This window comes from Lacerta agilis, chromosome 2 (genome assembly GCF_009819535.1).
Source record: "Lacerta agilis isolate rLacAgi1 chromosome 2, rLacAgi1.pri, whole genome shotgun sequence".
NCBI lineage: Eukaryota > Metazoa > Chordata > Lepidosauria > Squamata > Lacertidae > Lacerta > Lacerta agilis.
The window spans coordinates 25806191-25822124 of NC_046313.1; the positions used below are offsets into that span (position 1 = coordinate 25806191).

The 15934-nt window shown below is 48.6% G+C and overlaps 1 protein-coding gene across 7 annotated transcripts in view; it reads left to right on the top strand.

Moving 5' to 3' along the window:
* The window catches only part of BAHCC1 (BAH domain and coiled-coil containing 1), a 112921-nt gene extending 99921 nt beyond the window's left edge, over positions 1 to 13000 (top strand). For 5 of the 7 annotated variants that reach the window (XM_033138973.1, XM_033138972.1, XM_033138977.1 and 2 more), the window contains 12 exons: positions 628 to 816; positions 1473 to 1780; positions 2423 to 2524; positions 2856 to 2988; positions 3653 to 3767; positions 4912 to 4987; positions 6108 to 6216; positions 6384 to 6503; positions 6941 to 7114; positions 8650 to 9728; positions 10975 to 11211; positions 12071 to 13000. In XM_033138973.1, the coding sequence (XP_032994864.1) occupies positions 628 to 816; positions 1473 to 1780; positions 2423 to 2524; positions 2856 to 2988; positions 3653 to 3767; positions 4912 to 4987; positions 6108 to 6216; positions 6384 to 6503; positions 6941 to 7114; positions 8650 to 9728; positions 10975 to 11211; positions 12071 to 12277 (2849 nt within the window). In that variant the 3' untranslated portion in view covers positions 12278 to 13000. The remainder of the gene's footprint in view (positions 1 to 627; positions 817 to 1472; positions 1781 to 2422; positions 2525 to 2855; positions 2989 to 3652; positions 3768 to 4911; positions 4988 to 6107; positions 6217 to 6383; positions 6504 to 6940; positions 7115 to 8649; positions 9729 to 10974; positions 11212 to 12070) is intronic. The other 2 variants (XR_004425903.1, XM_033138976.1) reach the window with 2 other exon arrangements.
* Positions 13001 to 15934: the final 2934 nt, after the last annotated feature.

Here is a 15934-nt window from a genome sequence, read left to right on the forward strand (position 1 = left end):
GCTTCCACTCCCCAAAGCCAAAAGAACAAAGGGGCATTGTCAGGAGGGGCAAGAGCCAGGATGTAAGAACTCAAGATTGGGAGAGGGGGAGGAGGATACGCAGACCAGATTTGCTGCGGGGTTGACAGAGGGGGGCAGTTGCGAGGCCTGAAACACCTTCCAAGTTGTGTGCTTGGTTCCCCCCCCCCCCCGTTACGTTTGGAAGAGCTTCTGCCCCACTGTTGTACCCATGATGAGCACCCCAGGGCAGTTTATCAGGGGCTCCTCCTGCATTAAGTCCTCAAGTCCAATGGTTCCCAAATGGTGGATTGCTGCCAAAAATTCATTAAAAAAGAGGCAGTGCAATAAAATGCCCCAAACAAGATGTATAAAATGTTTTGCGAGCCGCTGGCTTTGAACTCTCGCTTCTCAGTTCGTGTTAGGGTACAGGCCTCAAAAACAACGCGGCGATTGTCTTGGGTGTGCGTTGATGACAGAAGCACGGACATCAGTGTAGCGAGGCGTCATGTAGAACACTGATCCCCTCCCCGTTATTGTCCATAATGTCCTCTGAGTCCCTTCCCCATCTTGAGGTGGCCTGCTCCCTCCCTCCTTCCCATTTCTTCTGATTCTCCCCTTTGCCCGCAGATGACAATCGCCACAAAGACTACGAAAGCGACGACGATGACGGTGGTGGTGACGACTTGACCAGCGACACCAGCTCCACCCTTCACGTGACAGTAAACCCTGCTGTGATTGGCCCCTCTCCTTCCTCAGTGGTGAAGATGGAAGCGAATCAGAAGGCAAAGAAGAAAAAGGAGAGGCAGGGGCTGCTAGGTAATGTGAAACAAAAAGTGGCAAAACGTTATTGGTAAGATGCAGGATTCATCCCAGCTGGCAGAGAACAAGGCACTGAAGCCTGGTAAGAAAATAACTTAAGATTGCATCCATCCTGCCAAATTGTGGCTGTGTATGCACTATGCCCTTAAAGCACATTTTCCCTCTCAAAGAATTCTGGGCACTGTGGTTTATCCCTCCCAGAGTAACTGTTCCCAGCAACCCTTAAACTACAGCGCCCAAAATTCTTGTGAGTGGAGAGAATGTGCTTTAAATGTATAATAAGTATGTACATGGCCCTAATTTTACTCATGCGCAAGGATGGATGCAAGATGGCAGTGAAGGATCCATATGGGCCCAACTTGTAAATTACAGGGAATCTGTGGGCGCCCGTCTTGTAAGCTCCAGGGGATGTTCTGAGATCCAGCTTCTGGTACCACACTGCATGCCAAAAGCAAAGCCCCCAAAGAAAGGGGGGGAGGCTATCAGACTGGCCCACAAGCTGCTAATGGATATGGGGCTGCCCAAAACCTGGACTTGCGTTATGCTTATTCCTATTATACGAGCCAGGCTGTGCAAGGAGAAAAAGGAAGACCTGGCCCAAGGCAAGGTATCAAAAACACAAAAACTCATATACTCTTTTTGTACCCACACAGGGCCCTGCCGGATCCCCAGTCCCGAGGGCCAAGTCAAAATCAAGCGGCGCCCGGTGAAGCCCGGTGTAGGGAGGCTGGAAAAGGTGCCCGTCTGTCGGGCAGCATCTTGCGAGGCTTCCAGCAAGAAGAAGTTGAAGAGCAAGGCCAAGGAGCTGCAGTGCGGGCCTGGGACATCGGCCGCGAACGAGGGGCTCTTCTCTGGCAGCCAAGCCCGACTGTTTGCAACTCGGGACGATGCAGGAAAGCTCAACAGTGAACGCCTCAAGAAAGCCACGCGGAAGAGCAAGGTGCTGCAGTCGGCCCTCAGGGTGAGCAGGCGTGCAAAGAGCCAGACTAGAGGTGTTCCTCAAGGGAGTGGGGGGGGGGGGTGCCAGGGGCTCTGTCCCTGGAAGGAAGGTGGGACCCAATGGGCTGGAACGAGCTGGATGCAACAGGGCGGTGTTCCTGCCAAGCAGACAGGCCCCTTCTAGGTATGGGTCATTGAGGAAGGGGGTGAGTCTTAGAATTGGCAGGATTGACGCGTAGAATCGGAGATCAGAAAGAGACCAGTTTTAAAGAAGGTTGGGAAATGTTTGCAGAATACTTAAAAACTTGTGTAAGTAGGATTTGAATAAGGGCAGCAGTGGGGCTGAACTTTCTGTTTTTCTTCTGTGATAAGGCAAAGGTATAAAATAACGATAATATGCAGCCTAAATTGAAATTTTGGGGCAACCATGGAGGGAGGGAAAGTTGTAGATGAAGAGATTGTTAAACTAGAAATGTCATTGAAATGTTTTTTGTTAAAAATTTATAAAATTATTATTTTAAAATAAAAAAGAGAAAGGGGGTGGGTCTTTACAGCCATTCGTGTTGGGGTAGGTACTCTGTAGAGCACTGCTCCTTTGCCTGGAGATTTCTGTGTTGGCCGGCCTTTTCCCTAACCCCATTTTCCCTTCCCTCCCTCTTGGCAGAGAAAGAATGGGGCACTGGCGCTTTCTCCCCGCAATGCCAAGGTCATCCTCAGCAAAGGCAAGAAGCTGGCCAAGGTCAAGAACAAGGTGGTCAGCAAGCAGGTAGGAAACGGCCGCCACCTCCTGCAATGCAGGGCATGGGTAGGTCAGCAACACTTGCCCCCTCCTAAGAGTCCTGTGGTCGCCGCCATTTCCTTCTGAGGCTGATGGCTCAGATCTGTCTTGCTACTGTCAGGGTATTTGCTGGGTGAGAACTCCTCTGACTGCCCTGAGAGCTCTTCCAGTGGGAAATGGCTCCATCTAGCAAAGGTCAGGGTGGTGCAGAGGTTTCACTATTGATTCGGGATTTAGGAGACCCTTGTTCCATCCCTTTCTGCCTTGGGCAAAGACACAGTTTGTCATGTGTGGTACATTTTCTCCTTGGCTTTTGCAGTGCAAAGGCCGGGCGGTCAGCCGGCTGATGGAGAGCTTCGCCATTGAGGATCACTTTGAGTTTGATGATAACAGCAGCTTCTCTGAAGAGGAGGAGATGCCCCCCACTGGTACAGAGCAAGACATGACCCCTGGTGAGTTTTGGCGCTCCCTCACCGTTTAGCATTCAGTTGTTGGGGGTGGGAGCAGGGAGCAGTAGTCTCTCTCTCTCTCTCTCTCTTTCTGCATGTGAACTACACAGATCACTGGTCAAGAGCAAAGGCAGACGAAAGGAGGAAAAAGTATTCGAGGTGGAGGGTGGTAGTTGTACCTAAGCTGCTGCTGAAGCAAAATCTGAGATGGGGCAGAGCAAGACTGCTGTAGTGGGTTGCTGGGAGGTGTAGAAAGGATTCTTCTGAGCAGCTCTGGGATGATGCCAGGTATTGGAGTCCACACTCTGGGTGCAATTCTTGGCTTTGCTCCAGTCTCCACATGTGGACGAGGCTGAGGAAACATCCCCCAAGAGCTGTGGTAATGAAGTTTGTTAACAAGTCTGCAAGCCCACCCTCTGTTGTGTACTCGCTGCAAGAGATGCAATCTTAAGAGCTGCAGGTCCCAAATGAAGGTGCTTGCTGGCCAGCTGGATATTCCTTTTTAATAATAGCTTTTGTCATATCCTGGAGGCAGATTCCAAACTATATATATATATATATATAGAGAGAGAGAGAGAGAGAGAGTTGAGAAGTATGCTGGTTTAAAGGAAGTGGGGAGCAGTGTGAGCTGTGGATTCATGCCTTGCTCTGCCTTGTTTGGCTGCAGCCCAGTCATGCACCATTCACAAGGAGGATCTCCAGGATGGACTGCGCGTGCTCATTCCCAAAGAGGACAGCCTGCTCTATGCCGGGAGTGTGAAGAGTTTGCAGCCACCAGACATGTAAGAACCCCCATTTTTCCAGGCACAAACATGGGCAAGAGATGCAAGGAGAGAGGGGTCGTCGTTGCTTGCAAAGATCAAATGGCAGCACACCAATATTTAAGGGGGCAGGAAGTTCCTTTCCTCTGCTTCCTTCCTCCTTTGTGCCTGCTGACAGTTGCAGCCCCTTTAATACCCTTTTCCTTTAAAGCAAGGTTTCCCAAACTTGGGTTTACAGCTGTTTTTGGACTACAATTCCCACCATCCCTGAACACTGGCCTTGGAGTTGGAGACCCAAGTTTGGGGAAACCCTGTTTTAAAGGGAGGGATGGGAAAACCATGGCCAATGGTCAGAGACGATAGGTGTGGCGGCCCTCCAGATGTTGCTGGACTACAAGTTTCCCCATCTCTGCTTTAAAGTACAGTAATACCACCACCCTCCCCCAAGGCGACATGCTGCAATGTTCACATGACCTCAATTCAGTATCGTGGCCCTATCTTCCTCACTCGCAAACAGAGTGGCAGGTGATCTCCATCCTGATATTTGGCAATGCAAAGCCAGTGCTTTCCCTCCGCCTACCCATCCCGCTGCTCTGAACAAAAAGCACACTGTAGGCTCTGTGGTGCAGAGGACAGATGGATGTGGAAATTCAGAGGCCCCTTCTATCATAAGTTTCTGGTATGGTCTTGGGCAAGCTTTTACCTGTCTGCAGAATAAGAGTAATAGCATTAAAATGGCTAACTTTAAAATGTGCTCCATAAAAGCATTGACCTTCCACTCCTGTGTTTCCTTACCTGTAAGTAAGCCTCATGGAGGTGAGACTTACTTCTGAGTAATTATACTATTGGGTTGCGCTGTTTATCCCTGTAGCATGTTTTTCCTCCGTTCCTGAACCAAGCTTTTAGCACCCTTTCTGTCCCCAAATTGAGCACCGAGTGCTCTTTGCCTCCTACTCATATGGACCTGTGGACTGAGCAGCGAGCATCATGCGCTCCCAATTGCACTGAGCTGAGCCAAAAGGCAAGCGCTCTGTTCCCTCCCCTGCAAACTGAGGATTGAATGTCCCATTTCACATCTTGTCAAAATGAGCCAAGCCAAGTTCTTTTCCAGCCTTTCACATCTTCAGCTGTATAAATCTCTGCCATTGATTTGTCCCTCCCGTAGCTACAGCATCGTCATTGAGGGAGAGCGAGGGAACCGGCAGAGGATCTATTCCCAGGAGCAGCTGCTGCAGGAGGCGGTGAGTCCCTGCAGATCATGGCCTGGGATTAATCAGGCCTGCTTAGGCAATTGGGGGCGGAGAAGCTGGGCTGTGAATGCAACTGGGAGCAACAGCATGTGGTGCATTCATGAATCTGGGATTTGCCTGTGAGGCAGGGAGCAAAGAGTGCTGCTCCCCTGTGCAAATGTGCAAAGCGCAAGCTGGCACAGCACGCTGGAGAGAAGCATTTTTGCTGAGGCAAGCAAGGTACACTCAGGAGGTGCATGTCTTCTGGGTACCTGGGACTGAGATAGTGTGGTTGTAGGGCGAAGGGCAAGATGCATTCAGGCAAGGGCACGTCTACATGATTCTTTTCAGTGCTTTGGGGGCTTTAGGGCCAAAAAGCGATATATAAAGACAACACAACACAATGCTAACTGGCAGGGATTAGATGCACTTGCACAGTGCACAGGGTTTGTCATGGTCAGCCTAGCTTCAGTGTAGATCTTCCACCAGCCGGTATTGTGAGGCTTGCATAGAGTTTGTAGCCACACCTGGCTTCTTGCTTTCAAGGCTCTGGGGGGACAGGATACCTCCCTTTCTTCCCAGCTGTGCATCACAGTGCTGTTCATTTTGATAGTGCTGTGCTCCCATCCCCCAGTGATGCTTGTGTTGTACTAAGACATATTCATCACACTTTTCTGACACTAAGGAAACCTCAGCTCAGTGTTAATAAACTGTGCTAATCAAATCAATAATGCTGTATGTATGCTCAGTTACTGATTCTGCGGCTCGTCTGCAGTTAGCAACTTTTGGTTTTTCCAAACCAAATCTTTGGAGCGTTTGGAAAGCAAGGAGCTTTGTAAAAGTTGGAGGGAAAGGGCAGCATTCAGTAGTGTCTAGGCAGAATGCGAGGAAAGAGAACATGAGTGGAGACCATGTCAGATGAGCAGATAGCCATGCAAGGCATGGAATGCTGGTGCCTGAATACTAGAGAGAGCCTCACCACACACCCAGTTCTGCCAAGCTTGTTCCATCTTATCCTTGACAGTCATTCTATGATATACAACATGAAGCCTTGCCCTTGGCTAGGCAGTAGTGGCAGCAACAGTGCCTTGCTAAGAGCACCTGTCAACCAGGACCTTTTGTTTCTTCCCAGGTTCTGGATGTGCGGCCGCAGTCAAGTCACAGCCTCCCACCTGGCACCCGAGTCTGTGCTTACTGGAGCCAGAAGTCCCGCTGCCTCTACCCAGGAAATGTAATTCGAGGTGAGAGGGGCTGGCCAATAGAGACCCCAAGGCGGGGAAGAGTCAAGCATGCAGCGAGCAACCAAGTCACTGGTCCAGAATGTTTTCCTCAAACATGCCAAATGGTGGAGAGCTGGCTTGAAATGTGTTTGTCTGTCCCCAAAGTTAACACAGATTCTGTCCCACAGGTTCCTCAAGTGATGAAGAGGATGATGCAGACTCTGTGCTGGTAGAATTCGACGACGGGGACACAGGCCACATTGCAGTGTCTAATATCCGCATGTTGCCACCTGATTTCAAAATCCAGTGTAAGCATCCTTGGATGGGACAAATGCAGGGTCAGTTGTACCTGACGTGCTTCCGTATTTTGTTTTGCCTCGGCAGATCCAAACCTGCAGAGGTTGTATTGCAGAGCCTCATCCACGTTCCTTGCTGCAATCTGCGCCTTGGGTGCAGCTTCACTGCACCTTGTGCTGGGTTGGTTATAAAGCTCCCTGCAGCTCTGGGCACAGTGGCCATTCCCTTTGGGCATACAAGAACGTCCTGCGCTTTCTGGGCTACGGTGCAAGGGGGATCTGGCCAGCCTGCACATGACTGTGAAGAGCGGGAGATGAATATTGCCACAGGAGAAAGTATGAGAGGCAAATTCAGATGGGCCAACAACCTTTGAATTCAGGAGGCACCCTCAGTGAGTTTTCACCTGGATCTGTCCTTGAGATTTCTAACTCTCCCCTCTCTGCTACAGGCACAGAGCCTTCTCCTGCACTCTTGGTCTCCACCTTCTGCCGTCGCAACAAGAGGTCTTCCAGTGATGTTCCCCATTCCAGTGAATCGGCACCAAGCCTGTGCGCTGAGGGGCGTGAGAGCTCAGAGTCAGCCAAAAGCACCGGCAAGAAGGCAACCAGCAAAGAGAAAGCTGGTAAGCCATTTCTCCATCACTTGCCTTTCATTAGAAAGGCGCTCAAAGGTCCTGTTTCTGTCTTGCTTTTTATCCTCACACAAAACCCTGTGAGAGGGATTGGGCAGAGAGGGAAAACTTGCCCCAAGGCTACCCCGTAAAACTTGGCAGCTGAACAGAAACTTCCTTTTTTTAATATGTACACCGCCTTTCTACATTGTTATACACAAGGCAGTTCACAAGCCATAGAAACGATAAAATATGCAACAAAGATCACACGTCCTATAAACAATCTGATCCAATGCAAATCATAACGAGAAATATGTCTGTAAAAATAAGCAGCCTAATGCAATATTCAATAATCTGTTTCAAATACAATATTGCACAATAAAACGAACCCTTAACGTATCAGCAAATAATAATCAAACAGAAAATCACACCTCAAAAACCACAATAAATCATTACTAGACTGTAATCAATAAAAATAACAGCAAAGTCACAATGCATAAAACACCACAGATGATGTAAAAAAAAGATATACTGAGCAGCAAACTCACGTAGCTTATAAAATTACAAAATATAGCTGGTTCCTTGGTCCATTATGTAATCCAGAAGTACTTGGACCTGTACCTGCAAAAAAAGAAGCCCATCTGAGTTATGGAAAGAGCAGTGTTTAAACATCAAAATGCAGAAGCACCATAAAAGGTGGGCCAGGGTTCATGAACCCTGAGAAAGCATTGATGGACATCAGTTGGGGGAGGAACACCAGGAGTCCCTGGTCAGGTTTGATGAGTAACAGTAAAGCAGGGAAAGGGATTGCTACTGCCCCAAATCCAACCTTTTTCATGGTTGTTCATTACTATTCAAAGATGCCGCCACCATTGCTGCTGCTTCAGTTGCCTTCTCCCCTCGGTCCCCCCTCCATTTCATTCCTCCTCGGGAGATCCCAGCCAATCAGGGATCATATACCGCAAGGGACAACATAATTATGTGCCTATATATTGATGTCACTAAGGGCAAAAAGAAGTGAGGTCAATGCATCCTATACTGGACACATGGGAGATCCTAACAAGCAGGGGCCTTCTTTTGGCTTCACCCTGTCTCTCAGCATTTCTTCTGCCAAATGAGAATGGTTTGCAAGTCAAAGGGTGCTGGTGGGTTGTTTCATGGATTCCTGGGGAGGGAGAAGTGAATGAACAGCGAGAGCTGCTACTTCCTGCCTTTTGCCATTCTGCAGAAATACTTGTGACAGTGTCCAAGTCAGACACTTGCATGATCCGTGGCGCTCATCTAACTGTGATTGCTACCTATTTAATATATACTTTTAAAAAAACCAACAACATTTCATTCCCCCCACCCTTTCTGGGCAGCTTTTTTTTTTTAAAATAGCATACATAAGAGGTTAGTCCTTAACGGCTCAACCCATCTGACCAGGCCCCGGCAAGAATAAATGAAAGCAGTTGCATGGGGGAAGGACTTAGGAAGATTAGGCGCAGTTTCTTAGCACAGTTGGCAGCCCCCACCAGTATTTCTCTGACCCTGTCCTTTCCTCCCAGGTAAATCTGACCTGCACCCAAGTTCAAAAGCCCTGCCTGGTGATCACTTCCTGGGCCGCCGTCCTAGCCCTCTGTTGAGCTGGTCAGCTGTGGCTCAGAACAAGCGCAAGACCTCCAGCAAGAGCACTGCGATGCGGCAGAACCTCTTCCAGCTCAACGGCAGCAGCAAGAAGCTGCGGGCCAAGGAGGTGCTCTTTCCCGTACACAGTGTGGCTGCCCCCATTTTTGGCAACGGCTTTGGCTCAGACTCGTTCAGCCGCATTGCCAACTCCTACTCGGCTTTTGGAAGCGCCGGCCTGGTTCTGCCGTGCACCCAGAAGCTCTTGCGTGCCAAGAAGGCAGAGCGGTTGGACCTTGAGATGGGCAAGGGAGGGCGCCGGAAAATGGGCAGCGAGTACCTGGTCAAGCTGGACCACGAGGGCGTGACATCGCCCAAGAACAAAAACTGCAAGGCCTTGCTGATGAATGACAAGGACTTTGGCTCACTGCCCGGCCACGGCTACGCTCACCCGGCCTTGGGGATCAAGGAGAAGAAGAGCACATCATTGCCGATGGGGCTGGCGCTGCGCAAGTACACGGGTCAAACAGAGTATGGTCTACACTGTGACAGCGACTGTCACAGCTCCTACTCAGACATGGATGAAGATGAGGTGGACGACTTGAGAGGAAGTGTACCCTCCCGCTTCCTGACACGACTTTCCGTCTCATCGTCGTCCTCTGGATCGTCCACTTCCTCCAGCTCGGGCTCGGGCTCCACATCGAGCCTCTGCTCATCAGACAATGACTCGTCCTATAGTTCCGACGACGAGGACTCGACCTTGCTTGTGCAGACCTGCCTGACGCACCCTGTCCCAGCCCTGCTGGCTCAGTCCGAAGCCCTGCGCTCCAAGGGCAGCACCCTGCAGAGGTGCTTTGGCGCTGGGGCCAAGGGCAAGCTCAGGCGCAAGGAGGCCCTGAGCTTCTCCAAAGCCAAAGAGTTCTCCCGCCGGCAGAGGCTGCCCTCGGTGGAAAACCGGCCAAAGATCTCTGCTTTCCTGCCAGCACGCCAGCTCTGGAAGTGGTCTGGGAATCCCACTCAGGTATGGGAAATGGATGCCAGTCCATCGGAGCTTTTTAGAACATTGCATGCATATATATATATATATCTCAATTATTCTATGCCATATGGTGCGATTGGACTATAGAATGCAAATTAAGGGAAATGGTTTTGAATCTGCTTTGTCTGGTTGTTAAAACTGTATCAATGGGGTTTTGTTTTGGCAAGAGCTATTGTGACAGAGCTGGAAGGAAATGGTAGGAGGAAGCGGTTCATAAGTCTTTCTGTGACTTTCAACAGGAGGATAGGCTAAACGTGGGAGGCTTCCTCCTCCGCTCTTCATACTGCCTTCCTGTAACTGACCTGGCGGAAAGACCAAAGTTCCCTTTCTCTTTTTTTGTGATAAAAGAACCATGAATTCCTGTTTTTACACTTCAGCCTCAGGTTAACGAATTAGGATGCTCGTGCTGCCCATCTCGGGCACACTTTGCTCAGAAGTACATCCAAGTGAACACTTAACCACACAAATATGCTCAGAACTGGGCTGCAAAACAGCCTTTGGGGCTTTCTTGAGCCCCACAAAAATTAGACTGGAGTTCGCTGCCATGCATCGGCGGTCACCGAATCCTCCGGGTTGGCAAAGGATCATTGTCTTTACTAACTGGCATTCGGTTGTCCCAGATACTTCACACAGGAAATCTGCAACAGCAGCCAATTTTTTGTAAGCGTTTCTGCAGTTGCGGGAACACGGCCGAGGTTTAGTAACAGCTAGCGGCCTTCTGCGGGAGAGAGTTTTCTCCTGAGGTGTGGGCTGGGTCTGCATTTAAGCTCTGGTGGGTACAGTGGGAACGAGCTGCTTCTCTTCCGCGCACTCGGTTATCTTGCTCCCTGTGAGGCACCAGCCATGTTCTGTGTGTCTTGTCCCCAGGCTGTGTTCCATGTCAAAATGGCCCTTCTGGGCACCCGTACCTCACAGGACATAAAAAGGCGCCTGGCAACCCCATTTGGGTTTTTTTTTGTTGATTATCCTCTCCCAGGGATTCTCACTAAAGCCAAGCTTGCTTTTGATCCAGAGTGGGCTGTCCACTTACGCTCCGTTGCTACAGGCTGCAGAGGGAATCTTCTGCTGTTGACACTCAGGGCTCTGTTTCCGTGGCAACAGTCAGAATCCCTTAGGTGGCAGAACCCCATCAGGGCCTGTAGGAAGGCGGGGTGGTGGTGGTGGGGACCCTATGCGACACGCAGGCCCCTGTTTACTGTGCCTTAGCATGCTCTGCCCTTCCCTGCAGCGTCGTGGCATGAAGGGGAAAGCACGGAAATTGTTCTACAAGGCAATTGTACGGGGCAAGGAGACTCTGCGCATCGGTGACTGTGCTGTCTTCCTGTCAGCCGGGCGACCCCATCTGCCATACATCGGCCGCATTGAGAGCATGTGGGAATCCTGGGGCAGCAACATGGTTGTCAAAGTAAAGTGGTTCTACCATCCTGAGGAGACCAAGCTGGGCAAGCGGCACAGTGATGGCAAGGTGAGAGGCCAGAAAGTGCCGGAAGTGAACTTAGGTGGGGGGGGGGAAGGAGGGTGAGGGGGGCACAGGGTGTGGCTGAACTAGTAGTACCTGGGATAGCTCAGTTGGTAAGAGCGTAAAAACTCTTGATCTCAGGGCTGTGGGATCGAGCCCCGTGTTGGGCAAAAGACTGCTACATTGCAGGGGGTTTTGTCTATATGATGCTCGTGGCCCGTGCCAACTCTACAGTTAATACGAAGCAACACAAAGCATGCTCTGAACTAAAGTAAGGGTGGGCTGCTGGTAGTTAGGGATCCACTGGGAGATCACCTGCTGTCCCATGTGCAGCCAGGAGTGGAGGGCCAGCAAGCACCATGGCCAGTAAGTTCTGGGGAGGCTGGTTGAACTTGCCCCATTCAGTGGTACCTTGGTTCTCAAATGGCTTAGGTGTCAAACAAATCGGCTCCCGAACACCGCAATCCCGGAAGTAAGTGTTCTGGTTTGCGAACATTTTTCGGAAGCTGAACATCCAACACGGCTTCCACTTGAGTGCAAGATTCTCCTGCAGCCTGTCGGAAGCCGCACCTTGGTCAGGAGTTGAATGGACTCCCGGAACGGATTATGTTCGAGAACCAAGTTACCACTGTAATTTAATTGGCTAATGCTACCACAGAGAGGGAGATTTCTGGAATGTGTGCACCCCAGCTTTGCATATCTCCTTGTTGCTTTGAGCTGAAAATTCCCACAATGCCAGGTGCTTGCAGACTGGCAAACAACAATTCTTCGCAGGGGACTTGGTCCTGGGGTCCGCCTCAGCCCTTTTGTTTGCAAAAAAACACAATGCCGGGGTGCAGTATTTTGACATGTGGCCTTCTTGCAGAACGCGCTGTACCAGTCGTGCCACGAGGATGAGAACGACGTCCAAACCATCTCGCACAAATGCCAGGTGGTAGAACGCGAACACTACGAGCAGCTGACGCGCAGCAAGAAATACCAGGACCGACAAGACCTCTACTACCTGGCAGGGAGCTACGACCCCACCACAGGCCGGCTCGTGACTGCAGACGGCGTGCCCATCTTATGCTGAGACTGCGGGATGCAACCACTGCTCCAGGGCCGGAAAACGGCTGGCGGGGGGTGGGGTGGATAGGAGGGCCAAGGGACAGTGGCAAGTCTCCTCTCACCGTTTCCTGCCCCGTTGGATGCAAGGCCCTGAAATATGCAAGGTTCCCGGCTTTGCCATGCCCCGGGGTTGCAGGCTGATCCCGGCTCCCCACACGGCTCTGTACAGATTTGAATCCAAGCCATACTTTCCCTAGTACCTCTGACTGTTTGCCACAGGCCAAACACAAATCAGGTTACCGCTCTATTTATTTCGTGTGTAAATAGTGTATTTCTGATGGGAAGTTTTATGGAAAAAGAAGCAAATGAGACAAAAAAAAAAGGAGGCAGGTTTTACTGGGGTGGGAGGGTAAGGGGGCTATTTGATGGGTTTTATTTTGTGTTCGATGCACTGTTTTCCCTCCAGCTTAGCTGGGGGTGCGGATGCCAGGCAAGCATGTAAATACAGAAGGGGGCACTTGAAGGCCGTGGCAGCGCAGGCTCTGAAAGCCTATGCTGACCTCACAAGACTGTGTACTATAGACTCCCCTCACCCGTCCCCTCCTACCCTTTTTTATTATTATTAATTATTATTATTATTATTATTATTGTTATTCTAATGATAATTATTCTGACAATGTCTGCGGATGTTAATATGCTCCTGTTAAAGAGAAGATTATATATATTATTATAAAATCAGGATCTAGTATTCTGGTCTCTGTATCTCGGGGTCGGGGATATTCCTAGCTTTGGTTTAGGTCCGCAGCTTAGCTGTAAAGCAACACACGCCTTGCAAGGAAAAGATCCAATGTCTGTTCCTTGGCATCTCCAGCTCAGGCTGGGGAAACTTCATCAGAAACCCTATCTGCTAACAAGGGTGGCCAACTCCCAAGACACTGTGACAGAGTTAAAAACTGCTTCTTTGGGGGGAGCCAGTGATCTATCGGTAGATCACGATCTACCCGTTGGGCGTGCCTAACAATGATCTGATTCGGTGCTGTATAAGACAGCTTACCTGTGACTTCTTCGGACATTTGACCCTTTCACATAAGATATAATTTCATTAAAGGAGCTTTGTCTGCAAGCCCTGCTGCAATGAATGAATGGGACAGGCCCATCACATGCATCCACTCATGGGCAAATCTCATTCATTTCAATGGGGCTTGTAATAAATTAGGTACCTGCATCCATTGTACAACGTTTAGCAGAAGCTTTCACTCATGGGAGCTGAATATACTTTGGCTTACGCCTACCTGCACAGATCTATAGATATTATCGAGTTGACGTGTTCCTGTTTGAGCCGTCCTTGCAACAGACACTTTGGGTTACAGAACGAACGGCACTTGTGATCTTTTAAATAATCGTACATGAAATTATAAAGGCAACATTCCGCCAGAAAATAATTAGAGAGAACACCCCCCCCCCCCAACCAAAGTTAGCTGGACAGTATAATAGCAGATGAATTTTACAGTAAAGTTAAGATGTGCAAAACAAAGCCCGGAGAAAGTTTTATGGCTGCTGCTTGCAATATGGGATAGGCTAGACAGTGCACAACCTATGCCTCAGCAAGCTGGCTGCATCCCACCAGTTCTGTGACAGATGCTTGACAAACTTTTTTTTTGCAGTCCAAAGAGAGATCCAAAAAAAGAGAGGTAAACTCAGCTCCTGGGGGGACTGCTAATGTAGCTATATCTATATTTTCAATGTGTTCTTTTCAGTGCAGTGAGTCACATGTCACACATCGGGATCATGGGATAAGAGAGGTCAGGAGCCAGAGCTTTGTATAGATCTTCTGCTATACTTAAGCTTTCAGTTATTCTGCAAACGATCCTGTGCAAGTTGTCTCCATATGTGGAGGGTATAGAGCCTGCACCAAGTGCTAGATAGAGCTTTGGAACAAGCTGTGCAGGTGAAATGGAAAGTTCCTATGAAAGTAAGCAGAGCTGAGATTTGCTGCAGCAGCCATGTCCTCCCTCCCAAGTTTTATTCATTTCTGGCTGAACAAGAGGCAACCAATAATCTCAAGAGCAAATCTGTGTTTTAGAAGATCACATATCGTAATTTGTGTTTTGTGCTTTCTGGATCATCCTGACTACTCAAGAACCTTCATCGTTCTCTATTCTCAATGGCATGCTTGCCACATTAGATGCTTTATAAAAGAGAAGAACTGAGGAAAAAATAGTTCAAACTGTAACATTCTGCGCTTTTCTCCCCAAGGGGGCGGATATTGGGCTCAGAAATATATGACCAAAGCCAGTTCTAGACATTTGGGGATTATTTTTTTCACATCAGGGTTTACAGATTACCTAACTGCCCCATTGGTTTCAGGAGAGCCTTACCGCTGCTATTTTACAGTAGGTGTGTAATCATTTTGGAGTAAATGAAAAACTGAGCTAAACAGAGCTCCGTGGGTCCAATTCCATTACTAAAAGGCACAGAAGATCAAATCATTATTTATTGGGGAGGGGGATCTCTCTAGTGACATTGGCAGCAAAGCTCTCTTTTCATGGCTGTTCATGGCCACCATCCTTATATTTAATCACCATGCCCCAGAGACTGCAGTACCCCTTGATTTTGTGAGGAACCAATGGTTGCCATCTCAAAAAATAAATAAACAGTGGCTTGAGTCATTTTAACCCTCCAACACACCAGAATAATGCAACAACTGTGGCATGGTGAGAAAATAAAATGGCTACCTCTAGAAGATCTGCTAAGATAGGCACAGCTCAGGAATGTTACCAAGAATGCCTGCATGGTTAATGAGCAGAGTCAAAGAAGCTATTGAAGATACAAGAAGGGGTCCTTCAGAAAACTGAAGTCTTGCCCAAATGAAAGCAAAATTGGGCCTATGAAATGCAAGTGACAGGAATGAAGAAAATGAATCTGAGGAGGCTGTCACTAAAAACTATCAATTTAAGGAATATTTACATTATAATCCATGGGTAGGGAGGCAAGCTGGACCACTGAATGAAAAGGAAGTGAAAGGTATGCTAAAGGAGAGAACACAGATTGCATAACAGGTGAGTGAATTCCTTGCCTTCCTACCTGAATTCCTACCTTAGTTCTTCAAACTTACCTCCAGAAATTGTAAATTCAGGCATGGATATCTGCCCTGCGTATCTCACAGTAAAGATGAACAGTGGTGAGAAGAGATGAAGTTCCAGGCTTATTGACAAATTACCAACATTTTAACAAATCACCAGTTCCAGATGGTATTCCATCAAGAGTTCTAAAAATGTGAAAGTGCTGATCTTCTAACAAAAAATACCTAGCTTGTCTCCAGGATCAGCATTCATATCCGAGTACTGTACTGGAAAGTGGCCAACATAACATCCATTTTTAAAAGGATTCAGGGGGGATCCAGAAAATTACAGGCCTGTTAGCTTAATGTCTGTTCTGGGTAAATTGATGGAAAGCATTATTAAAGATAAAATTATCAAGCATACCAAAGAACGAATATTTCTGAAAGAAAAATCAACATGGCTTCTGCAAAGGTAAGTCCTATCTTACTGATGTTTTGGATCTGTTCTTTGAGAGTTTCAATAAGCATGTGGACAGGGGTGATCCAATACACATTATGTACTTGAACATTCGATAAAGTTCCTCACTGAAAACCTCTGAATAAACTTATTGGTCCTGGGAT